This window comes from Aotus nancymaae, unplaced genomic scaffold (assembly GCF_030222135.1).
Source record: "Aotus nancymaae isolate 86718 unplaced genomic scaffold, 86718_ANA_hifiasm-v0.15.2.pri h1tg000015l_1, whole genome shotgun sequence".
Classification (NCBI taxonomy): domain Eukaryota; kingdom Metazoa; phylum Chordata; class Mammalia; order Primates; family Aotidae; genus Aotus; species Aotus nancymaae.
The window spans coordinates 2,696,582-2,712,091 of NW_026988427.1; the positions used below are offsets into that span (position 1 = coordinate 2,696,582).

Consider the following 15,510-nt stretch of genomic DNA (forward strand, 5'->3'; position numbering starts at 1 on the left):
AGGTTTTAACGAAATAGTCCGTATTCCTGAGTTTTGCTTGAACCAGTTCTCATTGTGGCCTATTTTCCTTAGCGTCAGGCCTAAGCAGAGCTTGGTTGACACCGGCTCTAGACAGTGAGGCAGGTGCGTGACAAGAACACCTACGTTTTGGGGTTGGTGGGAAGGACAGGAGTTACGCCTCTGGAAGGGGCGGAGGCGGTAAGAACCAGTGTCTTGAATGGGGCCCTGGTCAAAAGAACGAAGCTGCTTAGTATGCAAACGGAGGCAAATCTTAGCCTGGTGTCGGCAGGAGGCCGAAAGAGGGCCTTAGCGTGGTCGCTGACCAGAGTCCTGCTGGATGTTCTCCGCCGTGCAGCCGCCGGTGCTGGGGTTGCAGTGACGTCTCGGGGCCGCTTGGTGGTAGCCGTGTGTTTCCAAAGCTGGCTTGCCTACGGGAAAGCCTAGCTGGGATCCCGTGAACCGACCCCAGAGCCCCGGAGGGGGCGAGGGGTGGGAATGAGAGACGCCCCGGAGCCCCCTTCGCAGCAGCAGGGACGTAAGAAGAGGAATGGGCTCACTTAAGTGGGTAGCCAGTCAAGAGGGTGGCTGGGAAACTCCACGATCACAGGGCGAGTAAAAGCGACCCCCCTTCAGTGGAGCCGACCCGGGGCTGGGTGTGACCCGCTCTCTCCCGGCTCCCCACTCGAGCGCTGATGAGTGAGCGCGAGTAGCGAATGTGCGCAGGTGAGGACGCTCCGTACCTAACTGCGTTCTTGGGGAGCATCGCTTGCCCAATTTGGGCAACGTTTGCGCGGAGGAGCGGGTCACTGCGCTCGGGCGCAGAGCTCCGACGGCTTCCAGCGCTCACTATCTCCGGTCTCACGGGTCCTGCCCCTTCAGAGCTGCAGGTCCCGTCGCTGAGAGTCTGAGCGCCTCCCCTCCAACACGGAGCCGCCAGGAGAAGGAGGAGGCAGCAAGAGGCCGCGGCAGGCAGGCGAGCAGGCAGGGCCGCCTTTGATGTGGGCTCGGCGCACCCAGGCGAGCTGAGCGCCCGTCCGGCCGCGCCCCGAGGGGGGAGCCCCCAGGCCCCGCATCCTCATTGTGCCGGCTCGGGCCCGGGCCCGCCCCCGGCCCCCCGCCCCCTCGCCGCCCGCGCGTAGAAAACGCCCCGGCCGCCGCCAGTGGTGGGAGGCGGCGATGCGCACGGCCGGAGAGACGCGGAGGAGGAGACATGAGCCGGCGGGCGCCCAGACGGAGCGGCCGTGACGCGTTAGCGCTGCAGTCGCGCGCCCCGAACCCGGAGCGCTGAACCCTGGCCCCACGCAGCCCGGCGCCCCGGCCGGAGAGCGCAACCCGACTTCCAGCCCCGCTGCGCATGCTGTCCGCGGACTGAGTCCGGCAGCCAGCCTCCCGCAGACGCCCGGACGGCCGGTCAGCAGTGAGCAAGCTTCCCTGCACCGGCCGGGCGCCTTCTGCACAGCGGCTGCCGCCCCGCAGCCCCTGCGCCAGCCCGGAGGGCGCAGCGCTCCGGAGGAGCCGCGCGGGGCGCTGATGCCGCAGGGCGCGCCGCGGAGCGCCCCGGAGCAGCAGAGTCTGCAGCAGCAGCAGCCGGCGAGGAGGGAGCAGCAGCAGCGGCGGCGGCGGCGGCGGCGGCGGCGGAGGCGCCCGGTCCCAGCCGCGCGAAGCGGACATGTGCAGGCTGGGCTAGGAGCCGCCGCCTCCCTCCCGCCCAGCGATGTATTCAGCGCCCTCCGCCTGCACTTGCCTGTAAGCGCCCGCGCGCGGGGCTGCCCACCCTGTTTGGCCGTCTGTCCGTGTGCCTGTGCCCTGTGCCTCTGTTTGCCTGCCCGTTCGTTCGCCCGACTCTTCGACTGCGTGTCTGTCTGTCCGTGCGCCCGCTCCCTCAGGTCCCACTGACCGCTTCTCCACCTTTTTCCCGCAGGTGTTTACACTTCCTGCTGCTGTGCTTCCAGGTACAGGTACGTGGGCTCCTGACTTTGACCTCCTCCGCCCCTGCCTCGCGGTACATGCTGACCCCACTTCCCTGGCCGCGCCCCCTCCTTGTGCCCCACCCCTCCTGGGCGCCAAGCCCAGTGCACCTGTTCCCAGGGCGCGGAAGGGCGGCTCCGCTCGCGCCCTGCGCTGGCGGGGGACCGGCCAAGGGCAAGGGGCTCTGCTTCGGGGCTAGAGCCGGCGCGGGCTGTCGCGGCCCCTGTCGGCCTCGGCTGGGAGGAGATCCCGCAGAGCCGGCGGACTCAGCCACAGCAATCTGCCTGGCTCTAAGACCCCTGCCCGCAGCCAGCGAGGGGTAGGACCTAGGGATTTTCTCTGCCAACCTTCCCTTAACATCGCCGCTTCCAAACAAAAAGGCTTTCAGCCGAGTGGATTTTGAGTCCAGGGAGAAAGCTTCAGTTGTAAATTACCCTGTGGTTTTGAAGTCGCTTGCTGCACTGAGACACACACACAGACACACACACGCCCGGGACGAGTGGAGGCACGGGGCGCCTAGGCCGAGTGGCCGTTGCCCGCGAGGCCGCTCCCGGACGGGCCGCGCTCAGCACGCCCTCGCCCAAGGTGGTGCAGCCCTCGCTGGTTCCCCGCCTGCTCCCCGTTCGCTCGCTCTCCGTGAATCAGAAGAGGGCTTGGCGCTCAGCCTGGAAAGCACTTGCTAAAATCTGATCTGTTACTTCAGCAGCTTTCAGACTCGGGAAGGTCTTGGCACGCAGACAGTTGGAACGCTCTGGCTTCCAAAGCTGTAGAAATGAAGGAAAAAGGGTGGGGGGGAGAGGGAAAGAGAAGAGGGAAAAAGGGAGCCGACTTCAGCCCCGATTAGAACCAGACCAGGGCTGCCAGTGCATGGATGGGAGGGGGGCGGCGGCGGGCAAAGGGAATAGGAAGCGTCAGCTCCCCAAGCCCCCACCCACCTAGAGCTGCAAGGGGGCAGCCAGGAGGAACTGGACACAGGCCAAAAGAGGGTTGTCTGACCCTTCTCCCTCGGTGGAAGGCAGGTGGCTTTCTGGGATTAGAGAAGATGCTTAGACCTTAGCCTTCTGGATTCTGGAGATCCCCAGAGAGAGCCTTGAGCACAGGAAATTGGTGGTTCTCCCGGTTTTCTGGCTTAAGGAGTGTTGTGTGCCTTGAGCACTGCTGCGTGTTGGCAGTGGTGGGCCTGGTGTCTTCCTTCCAAGCCCAGGAGAGGGTTGTTACCCTCCTGATAGGCACTGAGCTGGCGGCATTCAGTGGGACTTCGGCCTGGAAGAGTGGATGGACAGACGGACTGATGGGTTCTTTCCTCTTGTTGGCCAGGCTGGGGTCCCCAGTGACTCCTTGAATCAATACAACTGGAGTCAGTAACTTAAGACTGGCTGTTTGCCAAAGCAGATGTGACCCTGTGTGGTGATGGGGGTGGGGGTGGGGGTGGGGAATGGCTGGTGTCAAAGAGGGAGTCCAGTGCCAGGCATGGTCTGCCTGGTCTGCAGCTGAGTCCCCAAGCAGAGGGCAGGCCCCAGGGTCACTCCAGGGGGTCTGCTTGTCTGACTTGGGCAAGAGCTCGATTCCAGAATGCTGAGCCTGGGGGCGGGAGGGATGGAGTAGCATGGAGTAGCAGGGAAGCCTTCGAACATGTGGCTCAAGCCTCTAGATGCCTGCTGCTCTTGGTTCTTCTTGAAGTGGGGCCCAGGAGGGGCTGTTGGGTGGTCTTTGTGTTCTCCGGGGGAGCTGGAGGGAGGGAGTGTGACTCTGCATCCCACCTCCACCTCCTGGCCAGAGCTAGAGCCAGCATCTTGGGAAAGAGCTGGGTGATCTGCCCGGGTTAGGTCAAGAGGCAGCCTCGGAGCAGGTGAGGGAGGCTCCTTTCCCCGCTGCCTTCGCCTTTCCCCTTCCTTTGCCCCTTTGTCTACTGGCCTTTCTGCTTCCGAAGTGCCATAGGACTGATGTTTTTAACCCATGGTCCATGTACCCTTGAAGTGTCAAGGGATGCGATTGTGGGAGGGAGAGGCCCTTGAAACATTGCGCAAAAATGGTGCTCAGATATGCTGTGTCTGGAAGAGGGTTCTTGGCTCCCCACAGAGTTTCAAAACATCTGTGACCCCTAAAGATGAAGCAGTGTTATCCTGGGGGTTATGGGCAGGGTTGTCCCCATTCACACTAAAGGAACAAAGGTGGGGTGGTGGGAGCCACGTGATGTTAACTGCCAGGAGTCTGAGGCCTGCTCCCTGCTGAGGTTTGGGCAGGCTGCACTTAGTGGGTACAGTTCAAGCTCCGTTAGGGTGAGCAGGGGCCAGGGAGGCCTCTCTGCATGGCAGGAAGGGCTCAGGGCTTTGCAATTCAGTGGCCTAGGCCTGAACCCCAGCTCCAGTTCCATCTTTCCCTCTCCGTGGATCCCTGGAGTCTTAGCTGCATCATTTGTGAAATGGGTGGTCATGGGATTAAACTGGTATATGATGGGGGGCTGGGGTGGGGGAAAAAGTTTTGCAAATTCTCATCCACCCAGGAAGGTGCATTGTTGCTCCTGGGAAATGGATGCGTCTGCACCCTTCCCTCCCCCACCTCGGTGTTTTCCAGGACTGGTCCAGTCTTAGCAGCTGAGTTTCTGGGCCCCTCCTTTCCTCCTGTCCATCGCTACCAGGCTCAGAATGGGTCCCTGCCCCCAGCTACGTTTCCGTGAGCACATTCAATGCCAGATACCATCTTGCCCACCCCCAAAGTGGTGAGCCCCGCCCTCACCCGCCAGCCACCCTGGGAAGTGGGAAGCTGGGAATTCAATAAAATCCCTTCATCCCTTCTCCACACGACTCGGGACACCATAGATAGCTCAAATTGGAAGAATTTTAAAAATTTCCGTGGGGAGCAAGCGGCGTGACCAGTAAATTGCTTTTCTGCACTTGGCTGAGCTCTGACAATGACACCGGGCTGGGCCTTTCACGCAGCTCGGCCGGCACCTGCCTGACATTGTTCCTGCCGCCAGGCTCGGCTAGGTCCTGGCTTTCCCCAGACAGACCAGGCATGGGAGGGGTGGGGGCATCTCCTGGCCCCTTGTCCCTCCTGCAGCGCCACTTCCTCTCTCACCGCAAGAAGTGTTCAAGTTTGGAAGTTTCCTTCCACGCCCCCTCTTGGCCTGACTACCTCCATACCCAGCCTCCTCAGTGACGTTTAGATCCTTTCTTTAATCTGGCTAGCATGGGGAAGCTGGAGAAGGTGTCCTTTGGGACAAAAAGAGGATGGGAAGCTCTCTTAGTGGAGAAAAAGCACTCACTTTTTTTTTCTGAGTTCTGTCATCCAGGCTGGAGTGCAGTGGTATGATCTTGGCTCACTGCAACCTCTGCCTCCTGGGTTCAAATGACTCTCCTTCCTCAGCCTTCTGAGTAGCGGGGATTACAGGTACATGCCACCATGCTGGCCTAATTTTTGTATTTTTAGTAGAGACAGGGTTTCACCATGTTGGCCAGGACGATCTCAAACTACTGACCTCAGGTGATCTGCCTTCCTCGGCCTCCCAAAATGCTGGGATTACAGGCATGAGCCACTGCGCCCAGCCTTTTACATTCTTAAATCAGCGTCACCCATCCATCCAGTCAGGTATTCATTCAACACATACTTGCTGGGAGCCTCCTTCTTGCTGCCTTGGGAATAAGTTCTGGTTAGTCCCTGGCCTCAAAGAGCTCCCAGTTTAAAGGGAAAAAGTGCCAGATGAACAGAGCCTTGTCTATTCTGCCCCTCCTCTCCCAGCACTGTAAAGTGAAGTGAGGCAGGCCCATACATCTTCTTCCCGTTTAGCAGAGGAAGAAACTGAGGCCAAGGAGCAGTGATTTGCTTGAAGGAAAAAGGTGGTGCTTGTAGAAATTCTAGAGCATCCCTTACATCGGGAAGCTGGTTCAGTTCTGTCAACCATTCTACAGGGACGCCAAGGTAAGAGAGGGTAATAATTCTATTTCACAGATGGAGAAACTGAGGCACAGAATAAGGAAGGGATTTGTTTTGGGTCATAACTAAGACCCAAGACTCTGGATTCAAGATCTTGTGTTTTTTCTACCATAGCAGGTGGACCTTCTCAAAGAATCCTGAAATTATTCAGAAAGAATATTGCTGGGACCGTGGAGGCTTAGGGACACGCTAGGGATCTGCAGTGAGATTCTCTCTGGATTCTGGTGTAGGGGGATGTTGAGGGCCCAGGTAGGCATCTCTGGGCTTGAGGGTGTCTGAGTTGGAGTCTGCAGGTCCTGATCCTCCTGGAATGTGTCGATCTGAGAGGGTCCCAGAGTTAGAGGGGAGTGCTTGGGAGGTGGGCCAGGGGATTCAGCAGTCCCCTTCCAGCCTTTCCCCAGCGGAGGAGGAGGAGAAGGAGAAGGAGGAGGGGGAGGGGGCGGGGCTCCCCACCAGCATTCCTGAAGCCCGGGAGTGTCACCCGCTCTGAGATAAGGAGGTGGATTTTTAGAATTTCTTGTGGTTGGCACGGCCAGTGTCAGCAGGCTTGGGGCAGCCCATCAGGGTCACAGATGCAGGCTCCACCGTGCCCTGGGCAGCTCCAAGGGCACACTGGACCCCCAAAGGGAGTCTCGAGGGGTATCAGGAAGAGACTTCCATTTTCTGCAGGGCCTTTTGCTTCTGACCTAGTCCTCTAGCAGGAGAGTTGTGGGTGTGGAAAATCGGGGTGCAGGCACATCAGGCCCTCAAAAACAACAACATTCATAGTGGCCACCAGGTATAGTGTGCTTGCTACTTGCCAAGTACTTTTTTTATTGTTGAGATGGAGTCTCGCTCTGTCGCCAGGCTGGAGTGCAGTGGTACGATCTCGGCTCACTGCAACCTCCACCTGCCGGGTTCAGGCAATTCTCCTGCCTCAGCCTGCATGCCACCACACCCAGCTAATTTTTGTATTTTTAGTAGAGATGGGGTTTCACCATGTTGGTGAGGCTGGTCTCAAACTCCTGACCTTAGGTGATCCTCACACCTCAGCCTCCCGAAGTGCTGGGATTATAGGCGTGAGCCACCGCATCTGGCCGCCACGTGCTTTTGACATCCAGGTCAAGCCTCACAATCAGCCTGGAATTAGGGAATTCCACAGAGGAAGAAAAAGAGAGGCACTGGGGCAGAAATTAACCTGCTTTTGGTCACATAGCAAGAGAGAGGCAGAGCTGGATTCAGCTCTGGGTCTGCCTGGCTCTCAGACTCAAGCTTACTTGTATGAGGGCTCTGGAGTGTGGCTCTGCCTTCCCCTTGCTGTGTGACCTTGGGCAAGTAACTTAACCTCCCTGGGTCTCAGTTTCTGCATGTGTACAATAGGAAAAAACAACCAAGGACACCGTCCCTACTGCCTCAGGTGGTTGTGGAGGGACAGTGCATGACCCAAACTCTTGTTTGCAGTCCAGACCCAGCTCCTATGCCTCTTACTCTAGGAGGGTCCCTTGCCCCTTGCCCCTTGCCCGCCCCCTGTCAGGTATAGTGGGTCCTTCCTGGGGGCTGCTGCCCTGTGGTCACTTTGGGAGGGGAGGTGTTGATTTCTCCCTTCTGTGGGTGAAGGCTGCTCTGAGGAACCCCTGTATGCTCCTAGCTTTTGCTGTGTCGGCTCTTCCCTAACTCATCAGGACCTGTGGCCGTGCATGAAGGGGAGGGTTGGCCTTAGAAAGGGCTTGGGCCTGCTGTTAGCACTTTGGGCTGGAGCATGGGGATTTGTTCTGGAACCCTAGCAGGTCACTGAGTCCCTTGGGCTTTGGTCCAGCTTGCTGGTTGTGTGTTTGCTCTGACATCTCAGTGGCAAAGGGCCTCAGGCCATTCAAAATGCTGTTGTGCCAAGGATAGGGCCAAAGATAAGTCCCCTGTGGGCCACCGAGCGGAATCCTTGAATCCCTGGGTTCCAATCCTGGCTCCGTCCCTGGCTCACTGACCTCTCTCTGAGATTTGATTTACCCACCTGGTTATCAGTGAGGTGGGGTCAGTGGCTTCTGTGGTGCTTGAATGCATAGGCTTTGGTGTAGGTTGAATCCTGGCTGTTCTTCTTGGCAGCTGCTCAGCAAATATTCCTTAACCTTCAATCCTCTGCACCTCAGTTTCCCCATCTGTAAAATGGGATCATGAGAAATACCTACTTCTTAAGGGTTATTGTGAGAACTAGTGGGATATAGCATGCATAGTAGCTAGCACAACGGCAAAACACTCAGTGAATAATGGAGTGATAGTAACTGTTCAATCACTTATATTGTCTGTGTTAGGTACATAACATGCTGTGGGTGCTAGAGAAAGCTAGAAAGGATGTGTTCCTTGGATCAGTGACATCAGGCCTCCTCCAGTCTGAGTTGGGAACACAGGCTTTGGACTCAGGTCTGGATTTAATTGCCGTTCTGTCACTCAAGACTGTGTGGCCTTGGGCAAGCCCCTTAACCTCTCTGAGTCTCCACTTCCCCACCATGTGCAAAATAAGGTTAATAATCCCACTCCCCTGGCCTGTTGGTAAAAGTAATTTATGGCTGGGCGCAGTGGCTCACGCCTATAATCCCAGCACTTTGGGAGGCTGAGGCGGGTGGATCACGAGGTCAAGAAATCGAGAACATCCTGGTCAACAAGGTGAAACCATGTCTCTACAAAAAATACAAAAGTTAGCTGGGCATGGTGGTGCACACCTGTAATCCCAGCTACTCGGGAGGCTGAGGCAGGAGAATTGCTTGAACCCAGGAGGCGGAGGTTGTGGTGAGCCGAGATCGCGCCATTGCACTGCAGTCTGGGTAACAACAGCGAAACTCCGCCTTAAAAAAAAAAAGTAATCGATGACCAGATATGCAGTAGGCACTCAAATATAGTGTTGTTGCTCATCAACAATCCACAAACAATCCACAATCCACATCAGCAATCCACAAACAACCCACAATCCACATCAACAATCCACAAACAGTCCACAATCCACATCAACAATCCACAAACAGTCCACAATCCACATCAACAATCCACAAACAATCCACAATCCACATCAACAATCCACAAACAGTCCACAATCCACAAACATTTCTGGGGCACTTGCTGCATACCTGGCCCTGGACTGGTTTTGAGGGAAATGAAGACGATATCCATGGCTTTTCCTTCCACGTGTTCTCCATGAAGAGGTGGCATGCACTTTGGACAGCTCTGTTTCCCCCAATACCCATCCCACCTTCTGCCTTGGAATCACATAGCACTTGGCCACTGCCTTTGATCCAGGGGACTCTCTGCAGGGCTCACAGGGATGCATGGGTTCTGGGCCCAGCACTGCTTCAGATGGCCATGTGCTCGAGTGATTGACTGGCCTCTCTGTGGCTTATCATTCCTGTAGGCATCAGGACAGAAACCTCCCTCCTGGGGTTGCTGGAAGGGTGAGTTCCCCCTACCCGAGGGAAACGATTGGCACAGCGCTTGGCTCATGATAAGTGTTAAGTAAATGTGAGCTGCGTTTCTGCATTCAACTCTGGAGTGCCTCAAGCCTGGCTTGTCCGCCAGCCCACGGGTTCCTGGAAGTCAGAGGGAGGTCTGACCCCTGCTGCGGGCACCATGGCACCTGGCACAGACCTGGCATGCTGGAGGAATGTTGGCTCAGTGTTGGGGGAGAGATTCTCCTGAGGGCGGGGAACCCGGACTGAGTTCCCCCAGCCACTCCTCTGTGCCAGGGGCTGGGACACAGCAAGGATCAGCACCTGCCCCAGCCCTTGGGGACTTGAGAAACGGGATATGTGCAGAGGAGCAAGAACTCAAGGGTAGGTGGGTGCTCTTGGCCCAGAACCAGACTCTGGGGCAAGAGGGTCTGGCCTGGGATGATGCTGCATGTGGACCTTGAAATAAGAGCAATCCGGGTGAAGAGGACACTGTGAACCTCTGCGTGTGTGCATATGTGTATGCGCCTATGCAGAAAAGCCTTGCGGGCACATGGAATGGTGCTACCTGGAAGCAGGGATCAGCCTGGTGGACTCATGGAGCTCCAAGCCAACTGGGGTGGCTGGCGCATCCATTCCCAGGAATGGGGGTGATGGAAAAGGCTGTGGTGGACTTTGAATGCTGGAATAAAGGGCTTGATAGTGATCTCATGGGCATGGATGGCTACTCTCCCTACCCAGGGCCTTTAGGGAGCTGGAATTGAAGCAGAGATTGGCAGGAAGAGGAAAGGGAGTGAGAGAACAGGGCATGGGTCTTTACCGCTCCAGGGTTGGCTGCCTGCAGCAGCGGCGCTCATATCGACGATCTGTACCACGAAGGTTGATGTATGGGGAGAGGGAGGCCGACCCTCGGGCCCAACCCCCATCCTGCAGTGCCCCCCGCCCCTGCTGATGGCTCAGCCCTGCCAATCAATACATTGATAGTCCTGGGAGCTTAATGGACAGGCTTGGGGGTGGGGAAGGGCCCTTTGCGGAGTCACTGTCTGTCCTGGCTGAGTTGATGTGGGGAATGTGACAGGAAAGAGGCCAGAAGCCCGGGGTTGAGGAGGTGTGGGCACCCGTGGGAGCCACATTCAGATTCAGGGTGGGCCCAGCCTTCTTCCTACCCTTTCCATCTGTGGGAAACTCATGGGCTTCAGAGCCAGAGATGAGTTCAGATCATGGCTCAGTCAGTTTCGGTTCAATTTGGGCCACTCCCGTGACCTCTTTGCGTCTTCCTTTGTCACTTGCAACACGGGGATAGTAATAGTTTCAGCTACTCAGGCTGTGTGAGGAGTGGACATGGGGCCTGGCACAGGGGCAAGTGCCCAGCCATTGGGAGCCAACGTAAGCTTCACTCTCAGTGACAATAATCCAGAGAGTGCCCCTAGGCCAGAGTCCAGGAAGTTAGCAGAGCTGCGTTTTCAGGTGGAGAGAGGGGCTGACTTTACCAGAACTCCGGCTGGAGAGGAGTGAAGGTTTCTGGTTTGAATCCAGAGTTTAGTGAAGCTCTGAAAATCTCGGCTAGCCCATTGCTGCTGCTGCTGGAGGAGGCAGTGGTGTGGAATGTGGCCGGAAGTCTGGAGGCTGCCCCTCCTGGGACCAGGGAGCCCCTCCCTTTCTGGGCAGGTTTCCTGGAGACAGGGGCATGGGTTGCATGAAGCCTCAAGGATCAGAGAATGGGGACCGGGCGGGAAGGTCCATGGGACCCCATCCTTCTCTCTTGGGTGGAGGCAGAAAGCTCAAGGCCCCCAGCTCTTTTGTGGACAATATTCCAACCTCCTTACCCCCAAACGATGGCCTGTGGCCTGAACCAGTTGTCGTCCTGGAAAAGTAGAAAGGAGGTGGGTGAGGAACAGGAGGGAGAACAGTTGCAGGCGAGGGCGAAGCAGAAGAGAAACTGGGCTGGATTTGAATCTTGATTTCTTACCAAATCTGTGTCATATAACAAGTGATATAACTTCTCTGAGCCTCAGTTTCCCACTCTGTAAAATGGGGATAATAATCATAGCAACTCATAGGATTGTTCTCGTCATTACGGAGGGAGACACCTCGAGATTCTTAGCACAGAGGAAGTGCTCAACACATAGTGGCTGTTTATGAAACAAAACAAAAGTAAAGAAAAACAAGTGACCGGGCGCGGTGGCTCACGCCTATAATCTCAGCACTTTGAGAGGCTGAGGTGGGTGGATCACGAGGTCACAAGGTCACCAGCCTGGCCAACATGGTGAAACCCCATCTTTACTAAAAATACAAAAAATTAGCTGGGCGTGGTGGCACGCGTGTGTAATCCCAGCTACTCAGGAGGCTGAGGCAGGAGAATCGCTTAAACCTGAGAGGTGGAGGTTGCAGTGAAACAAGACCACTCCACTGCACTCCAGCCTGGGTGACAGAGCGAGAGTTCGTCTCAAAAAAAAAAAAAAAGGGAAAATGAGTAATTATTGTTACTAATATAATCTTTTTCTGAGATAAATATTATAAACTGTCCCCATTTTGCTGATGGGAAAACTGAGAGCTGAAAGAGTCAAGTAAGTTGGTTGACTGGGAGTGAAGCCAGGGACAGCTAAGGTCAGTCAGTGCTGGTTACTGTGTTAGTGTTGCATGTGTGGTGTGTGTACATAGGTGATGTGTGATGTCATGCACATTTGTGGGAGGTAGCAATGGGGCCCAGGAAGAAAGAGAAAGATCCCAAACATGCTTTTCAGCCATGAGTGGGCTGGAGAGGTCGAAATCTTCAGGCCAGAGGGAGTGACGGAGGCTATCGGATGCCCTCGTGTGAAGTGGTACCTTGGTTATCTCCAGAAGCTGGCACTAGGCTGGAGGCTCACCTCAACCTCTTTTCTCCCTGTGGAAGGTTCTTACCAAGGTGCCTAAGAGAGGAGGCTTGGAAGGTAGATGTGGGGGTTCGATTGTAAGCATGACACTTGGCTGTTGTCCTGGGTAATGGGGAGCCTGGGCAGGGCCATGGCATCACATTGTGTATTAAGAACTACATCGGGTGAGAATGGGACCACAGGTAGAAGGTGGGTGGGCTCTGTGCCACTGAGCCCCATGCTTGTCCCCAGGGCCTGGGGACCTTGGCAGGCTTGGGGAGGGATTTGAGCCTCTTGGGGCCTTGTTGCTTCTGTGCAGCAAGTGCTGCATAAGAGTGAAAATTTCTACCAGAGCTGAAGCCCTCAAGGCAGGGGAAGCAGGGGCTGGGGACAGTTGGGATCTTAGGCTGCAGGGGACCCTAGGCTACCATGCTATGAGAAAGGCTGCCTCCACCCAAAAGATAATCCATGTGTATGGCGTGGCGGGCAAGGTGGAATGACAAAAGCCACCTTGCCTCTGTAGACGACTTCCTTTATGCACCAACTCTTCTCACCTTTCAAGAGTTGCAGCAGGCCGGACACGGTGGCTCATACGTGTAATTCCAGCACTTTGGGAGGCCAAGGCGGGTGGATCACCTGAGGTCAGGAGTTCAAGACCAGCCTGGCTAACATAGTAAAACCCTGTCTCTACTAAAAATACAAAAATTAGCTGGGCATGGTGGTGCGCCTGTAAATCCCAGTACTCAGGGAGGCTGAGGCACGAGAATTGCTTGAACCCACGAGGGAGAGGTTGCAGTGAGCCGAGATTGCACCACTGCACTCCAGCCTGGGTGACAGAATGAGACTCAGTCTCAAAAAAAAAAAAGTTGCAGCAATTTGATTTTTTTCACACTGCAGCTTTTCAACACCCCTGATCATTGTGTGCCTGGAGGGGTGTTAGCCAGGCAGACAGCAACACTGTTCTGGGAAGATCTTGAAGATAGAGCCCCCTTGAAGGGCACTCAGCCAAGTGACCTGCCACCCAGCTAGCAGGACAGAAGAGGATGTGTCCAAGGCAGGCCCACTATGCATGTGCTCTGGCGGCAGACCTTGACATGGGCTTTAACTGGTGCTCACCTTGATGGATCACTGCCATGTCTAAGGGTCGTCATCGTCTTCTTCTTTTTAAAATTCTTCTTATTTATTTATTTATTTTAAGACAGATTCTCACTCTCGCCCAGGCTATCGTGCAGTGGTGCGATCTCGGCTCACAGCAACTTCTGCCTCCCAGGTTCAAGTGATTCTGTGGCCTCAGCCTCCTGAATAGCTGGGATTAAAGGCATGCACCACCATGCCCCGCTAATTTTTGTATTTTCAGTAGAGACAGGGTTTCACTATGTTGGCCAGGCTGGTCTTGAAGTCCTGGCATCAAGGGATCCACCCACCTCAGCCTCCCAAAGTGCTGAGCCACCGTGCCCGGCCGACGGATCTTCTTAGCAGAGTGTCTGGAACAGAGGAATGTTGAGCATCAGTCGCTGTAACACATCCCTCTGTGGGGCACTCTGGGTGGTAAGTGGCAGGGCTGATGTTCACCTCCAGGTTTCCCTCGCTTTTGGCCACAGCCTTTTGGCATGTGTTTGCTGGTTGCCTTCTGAGGGCAGAGCTGAGATTCAGGGATGAACCAGTCACACTGGACTTGGGACAATAAGCCATTGCCGTAGAGTGTTCAGGGGCCCTCACCCAGCCTGGGAGGTGGGGCTAGGGAAGGCTTCGGGTGGGGGTGTCACATCCTCCAGACGTCTTGCCTGGGAAGCCCTGGGTGCTTCCAGCCTTTCCAGGAGAACGAACCCTGTTTCCGAGCCAGAGGCCACCCCCGCTACCTCCCTGGGGGTTGATCTGGCCACAGGATGGGGCTTCAATGGTGGGAGCTGGGCAAGGTGGATTGTTCCCTCCCGCATACTGGGGAAGTGCCACCCGATAGCCGCTGCTGACCCTGGGTCACCCACGCTGCCTCTGTCCAGTGGGCCAGGGAGAAAATCATTAATGGGAGGCCGGCTTCTGGGGCAGGGCAGCTCCCCTCGGGGACCCGGGGCAAGGAGATTGGTTTGACCTCTGGTCGATAAGGTCTCCTGTGAGCAGGAGGAGAGTTGGAGGACTGGGAGGGACACCAGAGGCCTGCCCTTGGGGGAGGGGACAGGGCCAACCACCTTCGGAAGTCATTCCAGGAAGGTCAAAGGCCACGGGTGGGGATTATTCCGGACAAATGCCCATCAGGTGTGGACCTCAGGGGCACTGGACTTCCTCTGTCCCTGAGCAGCAGGATGTGGAAAGAGGCGGGCCCCAGGTATCAGATCCAGGCTGTGAGTGGTGGCGTGTGTGGCTGCTGAGGGGTGGGGGAAGTGAAGAGGAGGCACACTTGGTGGGCCAACAGGCCAGGCCCTGCCTCACCGGGCTGTGTGGTTTGGAGCAATGGACTTAACTTTTCTGGGCCTTAGTGTCTCCATCCGTTCAATGGGGGTGACAAGTGTCCCCATGGCGCAGGTTGTGAGGACTATCAAAAGCAATAGCATTTTCCCAAATGTGAATCTGGTTTGTAGGGCTTCGCCTAGAGCCCCATAAAGGGTTCCCTTGTGTTCTATCACAAGTGACGCCTACTGAGCCAGGCACTGAGCACTTAATATATTGCTGTATATGTTTAATCTTTACAGCCACTCATGAGGAGGGTGCTGTTATCATCACGCTATTTTATAGGTGAGGAAACGGGCACTTAGAGTTTAATAACTTGCATGTGGTCCCTTAGCTAGAGAGTGGCACATCCTGGGTTTTTAACCCAGGGCCAGCTCCTGATGGCACTGTTGGGGCAGGCAGGGCCCTACAAGGCAGTGGCCTGCAAGCGATGGGGCACAGGAAACGCAGGCTTTGGGGTCACAAGGCCTGGGATTGATTCTGCATTCCTGCTCTAGGGCCTTGTCAGTGGAGCTGACAGTTTCCTCATCCACAATGTGGGGTGATGCTACCACCCTGAGGACAATCACAAAGGTTCAACAGTGCTGCCCGCAGACATACCTGTGGGCCCAGGCCAGGATCGGGGGATACGTGCAGGTCCGCGTGGGGACAGAGATCCTGGTGTAGCAAATGAAGGAAACACATCCCTGCCCTTGGGAGTTCACAGCTGAGAGGTGAGACAGCAGTTCAGGCACAGGGTCCCAAGAGCTCTACCATGGGCTGGGTGGGGCTGTGCCAGCCTGGGAATGGGTCCCTTGTGACTAGCATTGTGATAGACTTTGTGGGCACACAGGAAACAAACCCAGAACGCTGTCTGGGCTTCAGGAATGGCTCAGCCTTATGGTTAACATGGGACAGGACAT

At 56.1% G+C, this 15,510-nt stretch overlaps 1 protein-coding gene across 1 annotated transcript in view; it reads left to right on the plus strand.

The window, feature by feature from the left end:
* Positions 1-1,165: 1,165 nt before the first annotated feature.
* The window catches only part of FGF18 (fibroblast growth factor 18), a 37,377-nt gene continuing 23,032 nt past the window's right edge, over positions 1,166-15,510 (plus strand). The window contains exons 1-2 of the mRNA XM_012461129.3: positions 1,166-1,746; positions 1,922-1,958. Of these exons, the coding sequence (XP_012316552.1) occupies positions 1,715-1,746; positions 1,922-1,958 (69 nt within the window). The 5' untranslated portion in view covers positions 1,166-1,714. The remainder of the gene's footprint in view (positions 1,747-1,921; positions 1,959-15,510) is intronic.